The 15,821-nt window shown below is 35.2% G+C and overlaps 1 protein-coding gene across 1 annotated transcript in view; it reads left to right on the top strand.

The window, feature by feature from the left end:
- pibf1 (progesterone immunomodulatory binding factor 1) overlaps nucleotides 1–15,821 on the top strand; it is a 30,309-nt gene that overhangs the window by 4,571 nt on the left and 9,917 nt on the right. Inside the window, exons 7-13 of the mRNA XM_042716483.1 lie at nucleotides 140–321; nucleotides 561–686; nucleotides 1,599–1,697; nucleotides 8,194–8,359; nucleotides 9,592–9,742; nucleotides 11,347–11,437; nucleotides 11,556–11,658. Coding sequence (XP_042572417.1) covers nucleotides 140–321; nucleotides 561–686; nucleotides 1,599–1,697; nucleotides 8,194–8,359; nucleotides 9,592–9,742; nucleotides 11,347–11,437; nucleotides 11,556–11,658 — 918 coding nt within the window. The remainder of the gene's footprint in view (nucleotides 1–139; nucleotides 322–560; nucleotides 687–1,598; nucleotides 1,698–8,193; nucleotides 8,360–9,591; nucleotides 9,743–11,346; nucleotides 11,438–11,555; nucleotides 11,659–15,821) is intronic.

Below are 15,821 nucleotides of genomic sequence, written 5' to 3'. Positions count from 1 at the left end.
TACATGTTATAACTGGCACACTAGTCATGAGGGCAACTGGTAGCCAAATGTCAACATAAATCTATCTGTCACAAATTTTCTCCTGTTACTTAATTTAACTCTTTCTCACTGTTTTTCCTTTTTTCCTTTTCCTTTGCAGGCAGCCACTCTGCAGCAGTCTGTAACATTGATGCAGAAAGACAAAGAATATTTAAACAGGCAGAACATGGAGCTTAATGTGCGCTGTGCTCATCAAGAAGACCGTCTGGACAGACTGCAGACCCAGCTTGAAGACACAAAGAAAGCCAGGGAAGATGCCTATGAGAAATATGTTGCTTCTAGGTATGTGTGATAAATAGTAAGGATGGTGCTTTCTTTTTACCATTTCCTGCTGTTAAGTTTAATGAGCAATACAGCATTGGTCTGTATTAAGAAGTTTGCATGATATAAATAAATGGGCCGAATCTGGTGAGTATTGTGGCAATCTACTTGGATTTGGAGCAGAGATCCATTAATACTGTCAAATCTTTTTGTGCAGTTATTACAGTTTGACAGTTGTGCTGTTTGCATCCCTCCACCAGAGATCACTATAAGACAGAGTATGAAAACAAACTGCGTGATGAACTGGAGCGCATTCGAATGAAGACCAGTCATGAAATCGAGAGCCTGCAGAGGGCATCTAAAGAGATGTATGAGAGAGAGAACAGGTGAGAGCATGCCTACATGTCTCTGAATGGACAGGGACAAATCCTTGAAAAAAAAAAAAAAAAAAAAATAAATGAATAAAAAAAAAATTATTATAATAACATGGATATTTTGTATGTAAGGTGGTTTTGTGATTGTGTTTTAGGAATGTATGTTATTATAATAGTATATTTATTAATTAATATAAATATTTCTAATCAGTCTTCTCTAAAATATTTCATTGGCTAGAAATAACTCTATAATGTTTAAGTCATTATCATTTTTTATTAATAATTATCCTTAATAATAAATGAGAAGAAATTGATATATAAAAAAAAATTGGGGAACTCTGTTTCTTATGTTTGCCTTCTAAACATTGTTAGGAAAATTAAGAAAAAATGCAACTAGATAATGAATACTTTATAGATTTAGTTTTTACAAAACTTAATCATATTTTCTATGATATTTCATCATTCTGAGTCAGCCGAGGGTTTGATCGCTGCACCCCTAGTGATCAAAGACAAAATAGTCTTAACATTAAAAATTAATGAAAGTTTAGTAGCTAAAACTAAAGAATATCTGATTAAAATCTAAAAACTCTGCATGCTTGCTTTATATTTACTCTTGCGCTGCCACAATGTCATTTTCTGTACAGTATCATAGCAACATTATACTTGTAAGTTTTTTTTTTTAAATTGGCATGTCTCGTTTCATGTCAGCCTCCAAATTTTACACATTGTTTCTCCACTTTTGTGGGACTATAATGCCTTTCTAACTAACTTGTTTGCTTGTTACATGTAACAAATGAATGGTGACATGAACAGGTAATGAATGATCATTCTTCATATTGTGTCAAGACTTTAAAGCACACTTAACCTAAACCTTTGCTACATAATATACAGTATTGTGTCAGGAAATGTTAATTACTCTTTCAGAAACCTTCGTGAAACCCGAGATAATGCTGTCATTGAGAAAGACAGAGCACTGAATGCAGAAAGAGATGTCCAAGGGAAATATGATCAACTCTTATACCAGTAAGTTCATACACACCTCTCACATATGCGTGACAATCTCTAGCTGTCTTTATATTCTGATTGACATTTACTCAATAAAATAACACTATTGAGCAAATACATGTGCAGGAATTGTTGCCAAATCATCATTCAGTGGAAAGAAGCATGACAGCTGAATTTGTGTGAATCATACAATTTTATTACACCAGTGAAATCTGTGAATAATGCGAAAATGCCATACATTCTTGGCATTTCGAAATCAGGATTAGGGTCGGTATCGTTTACATTTTATCGATACTGATATCGATACTATTTGGTGCAAAAATATATGATGTTAAAGCTGTTGAAAAAATCAAGTTATTTTATTACTTTTGAACTTTAGAATCTGTATTAAAGTTCTTCAGTCAAGAGCAGTGAATTATTTTTCTCAGTGTTTTATTTTATTAACGTTAGAGGAATAGTCCCCCCAAAAATGAAATGTGTGTCATCATTTACTCACTCTCAAGTTGTTTTAAACCTGAATGAGTTTCTTTCTTCTGTTGAACATAAAAAGTTATTTTGAAGAATGTGGGAAACCAAACAGCCGCTTGTCTCCTGTGACTTCCATATTTTCTTTCCTTTTATCAAATTCAGTGTGGACCAGCAACTGTTTGGTTACCCACATTCTTCAAAATATCTTCTTTTGTGTTCAGCACAAGAATAAATAAAAATGATAACAGGTTTGGTACAACATGACTGAGTAAATAATGACAGAATTTAAATTTTTGGGTGAACCGTCGCTTTAATGACAAGCGTCAGTATGTTTAGTACTGTCCCTTTAAGAGCTGCACGCATCTGTTTTTCTCTCATCTGTTTACTTTCACTTTAGACATAATTGAATGAATTTGTTTTTCTCTAATTTGAGGCATACGACAGCAATGCCTCTAATTAACTGTGTTTACATGTAAACATTGTGTGTTTTTTGTTTGTATATGTATGGATGCTTTCGGGTGTACACGCGCTAAATAAGCATGTCAGAACAGCACGTGAATGAAAGATTTAACCGGCAAGGCTTTAAAGCACATGCAAATAATGTACTATTGTGATTGCGAATAAGTGCAGTGTCTCATGAGTGTAACTCTACCGAATCAACATTTGATGTGAATGTGTTTCGCGAGTTGGGAGACATAGTACAGCACATTGCTTGAGGTAGATGTTTTTTTTTTTTAGTAAATGTTTCATTATATTACTAGTGTTGCCTCCTTTGTTCATTATTACACTACTGCATATATTGCATCTTACACTAGTGTTGCTTAGTTTTGTAACGTGAGCCCACACTTTTGAGCGTTTCACTCTTGCAAACACACACCGCACATGTGCATGGATATCACACGCACGTTGAGCAAACGTCAGCCACATCCAGGGTTGCCAGGTTTTCGCAACAAAACCCAGCCCAATTGCTACTCAAAAATAGCCCAAAAGTAGCCCAATCACGTTTTTGTTTGGGGTGGGTAGTCAAGTATAGATTTCTTTGTGGGAAAAATATGTATTTTTTTGTAATATGTATTTTTTTGTAAAATTTTCATTTCAGTGGCAAAATATCACGTTTTTGGGGTTGCTTCAACCCGTGGACATGCAGAACAACCTGCAGCCATAGTGTTAAAGTAGCCCAATTCTGTGGGAAAACCGCATCATTGAGTGAAGGGAAATGATAAGCAGCAGCTTCTAGAACTCAGTTTACATTGAAGTATACGGAAATAAAACAACGCAAGTATCGATAACAGTATCGTTTGTCCTGAAGCTTATCGGTACTCCGATATCGACCCAATTACGTACCGGTCCAAAAAAATACCAGTTCTCGGTACCCATTCCTAATCAGGATGGTAACTTTGTAAATGTCTTTCAAAATTTGGACCAGAGATCGACATCTACTTCAACTGTTATGCATTACAATATAATATCAAAGTATGCTACCATATAAAGTTTAAAAGGGTCAGTAAGATGTTTTTTTTTTTTTAAGAATTTAATACATTTATTCAGCAAGAATTGATCAAAAGAGACAGTAAAGACATTTGTAATGTTGCCAAAGATTTATGTCTTACAAATGCTTTGCGTTCAAATTAATGAAGAATCCTAAAATAATTAGTCACTTTCCACAAAAAATATTAAGCAGCCCAACTGTTTTCAACTTGATAATAATGAATGTTTTTTGGGCAGCAAATCAGCATATTAGACTGGTTTCTGAAGGATCATGTGACACTGAAGACTGGAGTACTGGCTGCTGAAAATTTAGCTTTGCACCACAGGAATAAATTACATTTTAATATATATTTGAATAGGGAAGAAAAAACTATTTTTGTAATAAACTGTAATAATATTTCACACTATTTCAGTTTTTATTTTAAATAAATGTAGCCTTGGTGACCAAAAGAGACTCTTTCAAAAGCAGACCAAAAAAAAAGACCCCAAACTTTTGAACGGTAGTGTAATTGGATCATTGTCATTTCCGCCCAAAGATTTTTATTTTATTTTTTATAATAATATTGTTTAACAGTAATCAAATTACTTAACTTTCGCATTTATATCAGTAGAGATGAGTTGTGGTGTTAATGCTGTTCTAGCCTTTGCGTGCATTTGTAAATCTGTGTAAAGGACCTTTCTTGTTTTTTCTTGGAGTCAAACATTTCCAGCTTGACTGGATTCCTCTAAGGCCAAATCAAGTAATCTTTGAGTTAACTGATGATAGACATGTCACTGTAAGTAAAAGTGGGTGTAGTCATGTTTTTTTTTACTGAGATGTCTATGTGTGATAATCAACAACTTTAAAAGTTGCAGGGAGACATATTTTAACCTCTGTTACCATCTCGAGAAAGTGTTCTTGAACATTAGTTCTTATTTAAGAAATGCCTGTCAAAATCAAAGCCAAGATTTTAAAATATTCTGATTGTTGTCCTCCCGGTTATGAGAGCTTTAATTATTTTTGGATCCTGGGTTCTTAAGGAGGAAATTGTCGTACAGTATATGTTCCCACGGTTTTAAAGCCTGTCTGACAGAGGTGCCGAACATGCCTTTGGTAGTCATTCTATTGTGATGAAATGCAGTTGAATCCTTGTGTCTACACTGTCAAGATCAGGACAGTATTGGTTCTGGACACTGGGCTGTGGTAGACGAATGTGAACAAATCGATGACATGACCAGAATTAATGAAAATAATCATTGAGTTGCTACAGCTCAGTCAAGACTCATTGACAGGCTAATTTAGCATTTGAGCTCTAGTTATAACAGCATTGGTAAATGTCAGGAGCGAGAAAACACGCTAAACTGGCTAGAAAAGACAAAAGATGGGTATTTGCATTTTGGTACGCTCTACTGAACCATGTCTGCAGCCAAAACATTGTCAAACTGGCAAAAATCTTTTGGTTAATTAAATGTAAATACTTTACTACCACTTTCTCTTTCTTTTTTTGCTGGTACCTCTCTTTTGCTGTTATCTGTATTTTCTGTTTTGTTATCTCTACACTTTAAGATGCGTTTTTTTTTTTAAAATGTGGTAGGTGATATGGGTGTCTAGAAGCCCAGGTTGTTGCCCCTCCTCTTTCTCCTGAGTGGTCAGCCCTTATTTGCCCATGTGAGAGGCTTACGGTGTCACTGAGCTCCAGCCACATGCCTAGCATACCAGCAGATACTCTACACACAGTTGTTGGGCATACCCCACGTTTTTCAGCCCCGGGGAACAGATTGCTCGCATTCACAGAGAAGCTCGATCGAGGGCAAAAACGACAGATGCTCCTTTACCCTGCTCTTGAGAGGTCAAGTCTACGATCCGTGAACATGTTGTCCAGCAACTCTATTTTGGGCTTACAAATTTAAGTGGGGGAAGGGAGAATAGAAATGAATGTTGCATTGCATTGCGTCATGCCGAGAAACAGAATGAAGCAGAATCAAATGTTTGCAGTTGTGTCAAATGTACTAGCAGGTGTGATTTCAAGATGACAAGATGCCTTTGTAGCAAAGCAAACAGCACAAACATAAATAGTGGTGTGTGACAGTTTATGAATCCTTTAAAATTTTCGATATTTCTCCATAAATATGACCCAAAAGATCATCCAATTTTCACGCAAATCCTGAAAGTTGACAAAGAAAACCTAATCAAACAATAGAGACAATGACAATGAAAGTATAAAAATTATACTTTGTCATTTATTTTTTCTAGAAAATGATCCAATATTACATATCTGTGAGTCCCATCTGTTCATAGTTGTTCTCAACCAATGGAATGACTATCAGGTGTGCTCTGTTTTATTTAAAGAACAGGGATCAATCAAAGTTTGATCATGTTTGTGGAAGTGTGAACAAAGGAGATCTTCGAGGACCTCAGAAAAAGTTATTGTTGCTTATCAGGCTGGAAAATGTTACAAACCATCTCTAAAGGATTTGGAATCCACAAATTTACAATCAGAGATTGTGTACAAATTGTAGGAAATTCACGACCGTTGTTGCCTTCCAGAAGTGATAGTCCACAAGGTTACAAAGGACCCTGAGGTAACTTCTAAGTGACTAAAGGCCTTTCTCACATCGGCTAATGTTAATGTTCATGAGTCCATTATCAGGAGAACACTGAACAACAATGGTTTGTATGTCAGAGTTGCAAATGGAAAGCCACTGCTCTCTAAAAAAGAATATTGCTGACGGTCTTAAGATCATATGGAGAAGCCAGGGGGTTATTGGAGAAAGGTTTAATGTACAAATGAGACCAAAATCGAAATTTAGGGTTTAAATGAGATGCGTTATGTTCAGAAAAAGGAAAACACTGTGTTCCAGCATAAGAACCTTATCTCATCTGTGAAACATGGGGCTGGTGGTATCTTTGTTTTACTGCATCTAGGCCAGGATGGCTTGCCATCATTGATGGAACAATGATTTCTGAATTATACCAGCAAGTTCTAAAGGAAAATGTCAGGGCATCCGTCTAAGAACTGAATCTCAAGAGAAAGTGGGTCATGCAGCAAGACAACAACCCCAAGCACACAAGTCATTCTACCAAAGAATGGTTAAAAGAAGAACAAAGTTAATGTTTTGGAATGGCAAGAATCAAAGTCTAGACCTTAATCCAACTGAAATGTTGTGGATGGACTTGTAGCAAGCAATTTATAGGAGGAAGCCCGCCAATTTCATAGAGTTGAAGTGGTTCAGTACAGAGGAATGGGCTAAAATTCCTACAAGCGTTTGAAACGTTTAGCTGCAGTTATTGATGCAAAAGGGGGTCACAACAGATATTGAAAGCAAAGATTCACATACGTTTGCTGCTCACAGATGTGTAACACTGGATAATTTCTCAATAAATAAATGACAAAGTATATAATTTTGGCTCAGTTGTTTGATTGGATTCTCTGTCTACTTTCAGAACTTGTGAAAATCTAATGATCTTTTGGGTCATATTTAAGTAGAAATATAGAAAGTTTTAAAGAGTTCACAAACTTTCAAGCACCACTGTATATGTATCAGACAACCACTCCTTACAACATACTGGTCCAAAAGCTTCCTCACCCTCCCTTTTCCCCTGCGTTTATGTAAATAAATAAGTTTAATATACTTTAAGCCAATAAATAGCTTAACAATATCCAGTCTTACTCCATAATGTATGATGGGAGTTGCCCAATTACATACAATTTGTCACAATTATTACATTAGGTGTTGGTCACCACTATGATGACATATCCTTTGTATTCTTCACAAAACTGCCTACATTTGGCTCGATGTTGGTGACAATGCACCAACAAAAGAAAAATCTTGACCTGCCAGTTTGGCCCCTCCGTAGGTGTGGTTTCGGTTTCAACCAAAACCCCTGGAGCTCTCCGAAATGTTTTAATCCTTTAGAGACCTGGCTATAAATGTAGGAGGACGCAAACAGATACTCAATCTGTTTGGGCATGTTGAGATTTGGGGTTTCAAGATAAAGCGGTGACTTTCTGCCCTAGGAAATACACTCGGAACGTTAGAGGTGGCTGCGTCAGAGCTTGGCATCACCATAATTTAGCAATCGCTTAGTTTAGCCTAAGGTGAGCCACAGCGCAGAGAAAATACATATTTCATGAACCCCACCTACCCCCCCCCCCCCATTTTATTTAAATCACTATTTAAATGAAACTATAAATGAAAGTATATTTCAAATAAATGCTATTCTTTTGAACTGACTTTTTATTTCAGAATATAAAAAAATAAAAAAATATAAAGCAGCAAAACTATTTTTGACATTGATAATAATAATGACCCTGAAGACTGGAGTAATGATGCTGAAAATTCAGCTTTGCTATAACAGCTGGTTGTGTAAACTTTTTCAATTAAGTTATGTTACATTTTTACTTTTTAGACTAACTTTGCATGGGAAAAGTTTGCAGAATCATTGAAAGTACAATGATTCTGCAAGCTTTTCCCATGCAAAGTTAGTCTCAAAACTAAAAAGTTTTCATTGTTTTCATGATGGACAGTGTGCAGAATGAGTGAATGCAGATGCATTTGTATCTGTGTTTTTGTCCAGGTTCAGGCAGTTGCAGCTGAGTTCAGACAGCAGGGTGGCAGAACTGCTTAACCAGGTGAAGCTGAAAAAGTTTGAGTTGGAGCGTTCCCAGATGGTCCAGGAGGAGACGGCCAGGAACCTCAGTCTTTGTCAAATTGAGTGTGAGAAACATCAGAAAAAACTGGAGGCAAGGCACTATAAGATAGAATCCGTATGGCAAAGATGAACCTGAACAAAGTGATATTATTTAGCCTCATTGCATGTTAAAACCTGTTAATTAATTAGTCATCATTAATTGTTAATTCCCTAAAGGATTACTTCTCCATTTTGTCATAATTTACAACACCTTCATGCCATTTCCAACTGGCATTACTGATTTTTCCAAGGAACACAAAAACAGAAAGAGATACTGAAGTTACTGGCTGTCTTTTTACCATATAATGAAGTAAATGGGACTAGCTCCAAAATGATAGAAAACGACATGAAAGTACTTTTTTAAGTCGTATGGGCCATACAAGTTTTTCCAAGTCTTCTGAAGCTGTGCAATTGGGATGCACAATATATGTTTTATTTTGGTTATTAAATTAAGAAAGTATTGGTATTAGTGGATAATGGATATTAGATACGTAATTCAACAATTTGTTAAAATTATATGTTAAAATAAATCATACAAAGATAATCTTGTGATCTAACAAGTTATTCTATAAAACATCAGTAATTTCATAACCCTGTTTAGAATGTTAAGCAATTAAATCTTCCCAGGAATCTTTAATAACTGTACATTTATAATGGATAAAACTGATATAAATTTTTAGATACCTAAATTCACTTAAAACAATTTAACTTTTTCAGTTGTATTTTTTGATTTTTTTGTTTTGTTTTGTTTTCAGACAAAATAGTGTAACATTTTCATATTATGAAATCATGACATTTTTGATACATTACATTATTTTCAGCTTTTCATGTTGTACAAAATGTTAATACTGGTGCATACATACATATGATTTGCATGAGGAGTTTTTTGGTCATTTTGCTTTTTGGATCTCAATTGAAAGACCAGTACATTCTTCAATTTTTTTCCCTCCTTTACTCCACAAAGAACAGGAAGTCTTTGAAATGGCATGAGGAAAAGTATTGACAGAATTGTTATTTTTGGGTGATCCGTTCATTAATCATTACCTTATGATTTAACTCTTCCAATATCAGGTTTAAATTTGACCGTGTAATTCTTGTAATGAGCTTCACACAAAATCTCTAAACATTTAGAACCAGACAAGGGTTGAACCCCATGCTAGCCTCATAGAATAAGGACTGTATTTGTCATCATCATAAAACTTATTTGAACATGATGTTATGACACCACCCTTGTTACTCAATTTCTGTTGTTATCTTTGTCCCTCTCTTGGTTTGCTTCTGTAGGTTCTAACAAAAGAGTTCTATGGGCTACAGACATCATCAGAGAAACGCATCACTGAATTGCAAGCCCAGAATTCTGAAAAGCAAGCGCGACTGGAGACATATGAGCGATTGGAGAAGGAGCTGGATGATGTTACCATGCAGGCTGCAGAGAGTAAGACCAGAGACCGATTCAGTCATTGCAATTGAAGACCAAAGATAAGATAAGACCAGCACATCAGCGAGGTCGCACACTGCAGTTTAGGAGTCTGTTTGGCCAAGTCCTCCTGAAACTCTTATCCGAGGGTCTTATTTCTGCATATACGATTCTGTAGATTTAAGGATGTCAGAGCTGTGGTGTTCTGTTTTGTTAAGTGCTACTGATTGTGTTTTTGTGTTGTTTTAATTGTGTACTCATGAGACAGTTGTGTTTTACTAGTATAATCAGTCCCATTATAAGTTCAAAATTTAAAACACATTAAATACGCTGCATGTCTGTTTTTTTTACAGATTTGCATTTTCAGAATGCCATACAAAATTAGTCCTGAAGACTGTTTGACAAAACGGCCCCAGGGCTTGTCCTTAAACAACCTTCTTCTCAACGTCAGTGAATATGCTGACACTGAACTGAGGTGATGCAAAGGGCTGGCCTAGCCAGGTTTTAAAATCCCTCAGGTTAACAACAGGTTTTTAGCCTCATCAAGTTAATAACAGGTTTTTAACGTCATCGAATCTGCATAGATCAAAAGAATGCCTAGTGCAAGGAATGCAGGTTGATACTGGATGCAATCCTTTGAAAAGTACATTCAAATCTTTAATATACATGAATACACACGACTTGAATACATTCAATGACTTGAATACACATCATGAGTCTGTTTTTAATTTCTGAATTAAGTTTAATTTTGACATTTGGACCATAAAGTAAAAAGTATATTAGGGTCCAAAAATCATTAATGGTTATTATTGTTCTTTATTATTTGTCCACCAAAATTACTAATCTGTTTGGTTACTCGATGCTTTCATGACAGGTAATAGCTCACAGGAGGGTTAAGATTATTAGTGAATGATGTGATCTTGAATTTCTATTTCTCATACAAAAAAATTGGATAAAATATTGCTGCTACTTATATATTATATATCATATGTTATTATATTCGTTATTATTATTATTATTTATGTTATGTATACATTTTGTAAGTAGTGAATAAGTTTGTTAATATTTTCATGATATCAAATATCAGAGAAATTGACCGTTTAATTTGTATTTGTTTGTATTTATTAGCTACATGCTTATTATTAGCTACAGCTTTTTATCTTGAGGAATTGTGTGTGTGTGTGTGTGTGTGTGTGTGTGTGTATGTATATATATATATATATATATATATATATATATATATATATATATATATATATATATATATATATATATATATATATATATATATATATATATATATTTATTTTCTAGTAACTTGACACACGATTTGTCCTATTCTTTATTTTGGACATTCTGATTTGTTATCACCCCTTATGTTTTTGTCCAGTTGGTTGTAAAAACTTGCTCCCGAGTCTCTAGGCCTTATTCTCTTTATAATCTGTTTAAACACCACTTCAACATTTTTCACTCATGCATAAACTTTTCTGCATAGTATGTGTTGTAAGAAGATAGAAAACTGTTTATAGTCCTATTAGTGCTCTCCCTTCTGGCCACGATACTAGCTGGGTGGTCTAGACATGCATGCTCTTAAACATACTTTTTCTCCTTTTTTTTTGTAGTGGAAAATGAAGATGAGGCAGAGAGGGTGCTGTTTTCATATGGTTACGGTGCAAACATTCCAACAACTGCCAAGAGAAGACTGAAGCAAAGGTGAAGTCTGAGGAGGTCACTCGTCTTTGAAAACCAGAAGCTCATCTTTGTGTTTACTGACTGTTTTCATGTCTGCGTGACTCTAATCATAGGTTTCTGAATGTGTGTGTGTGTGTAGTGTTCACTTGGCACGCAGGGTTCTGCAGCTGGAGAAACAGAACACACTGCTTAGGAGAGACCTGGAAAGACAGACGGCGCACAGCAGTCAGATCTCTGAAGAGGTGCTGCATTTCACTCTTTTGACAAGAATGCAGAAACACACACACACACACACACATATATTGCACCTGGGTGGGTGGGAGTAAAAAAATGTTGGCAGCAAAAAGCATCTTTCTTTCTTTCTTTCTTTCTTTCTTTTTCATTTATTCATTTGCATGGCCTCTAAAAGCAAGTGCCGCGAAGGGCAAACCTAATCAAGAAGCAGCAGTCAGTCACATATATATTGCATTTTGACTAACACAAAAAGAAAAAGTTTAAATAAAAAAACATATTTTGAATGAATGGGAACTAAATGAATGGGAACTAAATCTTTCAAGCTTAAAAAAAGGCCAAAAAAAACTATTGGAAATGTTGTACATGCACCCAGTTTTCTTTGGCGTGTTCATGAGAGAAGCAGTCTGTAAAAGTAGTGAGAGAATATTTAGTGATTTGTGAATTGATCTGGATTTTTAAGTCATTATATTCATTTAGTTCACAAAACTGATTTGTTCTTGAATGATTTTTTCATAAAAATGACTAATCTGGTTACTCAGTGATGCATTCATGACAGTTAATAGCTCACTGGAGGGGAAGATTATCAGTGAATGGCATGATCTTGAATTTCTATTTCTCTCTCTCTCACACACACACACACACACATACACACAAATCTAATAAAATTTCTAATTTCTCCTTTTGCATTCCATGGAAGAAAAAAGCATGCATTTGGAACAACATGACAGTAAATGATAACAGCATTTATTTCATTTTAGGCTTGAAATTCCCTCTGAAAAAGTATCTACAATGAATAAGCTGTATGAAATTAGTCCCAAAAACATGATATAATTCAGCCATAATATTTCTTGCCATGTAAAAAGCCACAGAAGCTTGAATGATGTTAAACACAAACAAACCACTGAAAAGGTTACATTTTTTAACTGCCTATAGCAAAGTGTGGTACACAGTGTGTTCTATTCCTAACTGCCTTTCAGTTTTCTATTTCATTCAAAATCCGTTCTATTTGCAGAGGGTCAGAGCTCAAACAAAACCACAATCAACCGTCTTGAAATGGCGAGAGAAAATTATCCCTAGAGTTTAGAAGGCATTATGAAATATTTAAACAGAAGTAAGACAGAGAACCACATTTACATTTAACTTTAAGCACAATATCTGTTTTCTGTTTTTGAGTCCCCTTTTTAAATCATCATTGTATTATGTTTGTTTTTAAAGATATTCAGTAACTTCAGCAGCATTTTTGTTAGTTCAGAAGGTCAGTTGTGTGGTTTCAAAAATAGCAGAAAGTACTACAAACTGTAACAGAAACATTCAAGGATCAGCTTTCATCAAAAATAGTGCTTTGGAAAGTCCAACTTCATGCTTTACATGCATTTATTCTCAAATTAACTGTGATAAAAATTAGAGCTGTAGGCAGTCTGTAGGACAAAAAAAAAAAAAAAAAAGTAAAAATGCTTTTAATGTTGACAGTTACATTTTAGATGTTGTCACCTGTTTTGTCCCTCTTGATTATGCCTTAAAAGTGCAATCCGATCTCTACAAAGTGATATAAAATAATTATGAATGTAAAGTATAATATAAAGAGATTTCATAAGTAGTCATTACATGCTAATCATCACTGGTGAGTCATCATTTTTTTCAAAACTTGCACATTTGGGGGGGGGGGGGGTGGCTGTGAAAGGCTGTCTTTTTCTGATTAAAACAAAAAAATGTAATCTTTTGTGGTTTAATATTGTAAAAGCATAAAACATTGCGACCTCAAAATCAGAAAATGTATGAATTTTTAACTCTGAAAATGCTTAAATACTAAATATACTATACTGAATAATATTCTATAACACTTTTGAGCTGTTAGTCATCATTTAGAACACATAATTGGTTTCAGTAGGTGATTTAAAGCACATCAGCTGCTTATTACTCAGATAGAATATAGCCTGTGATAAAGGAAGTGCTTAGTGAGTAGTCATTAATGTATATTACTTGTGATAACATGCATAGTATTCACTGGAACACAAGTTAACAACAGGCTCACTATGATAGCAGAATAATTTGTCTTGTCTTGGTTTCGGACTAACCCAAGCCCACAGATTAGGTTGTATTGTCAACAATGATTCTCTTTCTTAACTGTTGTTCAGTCCAAGTCTACAATCAAAACATCAACCAAGATGTCCCATATGCTTAAAACTGCACTGTTTACAATAGAAAACACTATCGGAAGAACCTTCAGTAGACCTTTATATTCACCAATTATTAGATCATTGTTATTAGATACAGTGATCCATTATATGATTTCTTTATTTTTATTTGCTTAGTTGCATCTATACATGTAACACTTTGCCCCGTTAACATTTATACAACTACAACATAAAATAAATTAAATCACACAAATAGAAAAATACACTACAAAACGAGAGCAATAGCAAAGCTGATATATGGCTGTTATACCGCAAAATAAATAAGATATTTATTTAGAGGGAACATTGATCTGATCTTGATATACCCCAAAAAAGGACTTTGCTTTTTAGATACAGCTGTTAAATTTTTCAATTCACATTCTGAATAACGTGACAGTGTCTTATTCCCATTTTATTACAATACATGTTTTGGCAGTTAGTAATAAAATTGCTGTAAGTTTTATGATGTGACACAGCCTGTGGTTAAAGTAACCCAGAAGACAGGTCTCTGGTTCTTGGAAAGACAGTTCCTTGAATTTTGGATGTTGCATATCTCTTGCCAAAATCAATGTACTCGAAGGCAGAGCTAAGTAAAACGTAAAGGTTTTTAAAGCCGAGGGATTAAATGCTAGTGGTAAATAATTTGTTCAGTTTAAATGGTGTGAAATTAGGCTGGTGCAGGAAGTTAAAATGAATTAATTTAAGGGATAGTTCACCCAAAAATGAAAATTTGATGTTTATCTGCTTACCCCCAGGGCATCCAAGATGTATGTGACTTTGTTTCTTCAGTAGAACACAAAATATGATTTTTAGCTTCAGGCATTGCAGTCTCTCAGCAGTACAATGCTTGGTAATGGTCACAGAATCTATGAGAGAGAAAAAAAAAAACCATGCACAGAAAAATCCAAATTAAACACTGCGGCTCGTGGCGATACATTGATGTGTAAAGACATTTTTTTTATATATGTTTTTGTTTTTTTAGTTTATTTTTGTAGTTTTTTGTAAGCGCTTCACAGCAGCCTGCATCATCATCTTCTTGTGGCTTTATGTCGGATCGCAGACTTATAAGTGCATTTCTGCCATCTATCTCTCAACTGGACCATTGACACTCCTGATTGAGATTGCAGATAGAGCGTCAATGGTCCATTTGAGAGATAGGTGGCGGTAATGCACTTATAATGCTGTGTTCACACCAAACGCGAATACAGCGCCTGGCGCGAATGATTTCAATGTTAAGTCAATATAGTCTAGTTCGCGCGAATGACGCGAATTGAGCGTCTGGCACGATATGTGCATTACGCGTGAATGTGCTTTTTGTGCATTTACGCGTTTGACGCGAATTCACGTCTGACGCCCGAGTTGAAAAATGTGAACTTTGGTTAACGCGGCGCGAATTGACGCCAATCAGGAGCCTGCTCAGGAGTCACTCATTTAATCCCCTCCTCCTCAGACTTGACGCACGCAGGTTTCCAGATTGACGACACAAACAGGAACGAGCACACTTGACGATGAATGAAATGAAATATGCTGTGTTTTCTGCCAACTGGCAACCCGGGGTGCCGAAATATAATTGGGTAAACTGGCAGTGAGCGGGTTTCACAAACCAAAACAGAGACCGACATTCCGGCCCGGAACGCACATTTTCAAAGGAGAATAACTGACATTGTTGCATTGTTTTTCAGATAAACAAGTATGTTTACTTAGCATGTTTCTTAAATATCTGCAAATATATTATGCCATTTTTATGCTTTAGTTGAGCCAAAAGGTTTTGTCTCATTAATCTGACACACCCTTACTTCACAGAGCACTTCAGTGTTTCTAGCTTTGTTTACTCTATAGAGCCATGTCAGAAGCAGCCATGCAAAATTTGTGAATGCTGTGTTTGCATTCTGAAATTAATGTGGTTTGAATAAAAAAAAAAAGAAGTCTATGTACTGAAAAATAATGGAAAGAAAACATGCCTTTTGAGTTGATTAATCAGTTTGTATGACAATGGG

Source organism: Cyprinus carpio, chromosome B1 (assembly GCF_018340385.1).
Source record: "Cyprinus carpio isolate SPL01 chromosome B1, ASM1834038v1, whole genome shotgun sequence".
Classification (NCBI taxonomy): domain Eukaryota; kingdom Metazoa; phylum Chordata; class Actinopteri; order Cypriniformes; family Cyprinidae; genus Cyprinus; species Cyprinus carpio.
The sequence above is the reverse complement of the archived record's forward strand: the minus strand, read 5'-3'. Positions and strand labels throughout refer to the sequence as shown.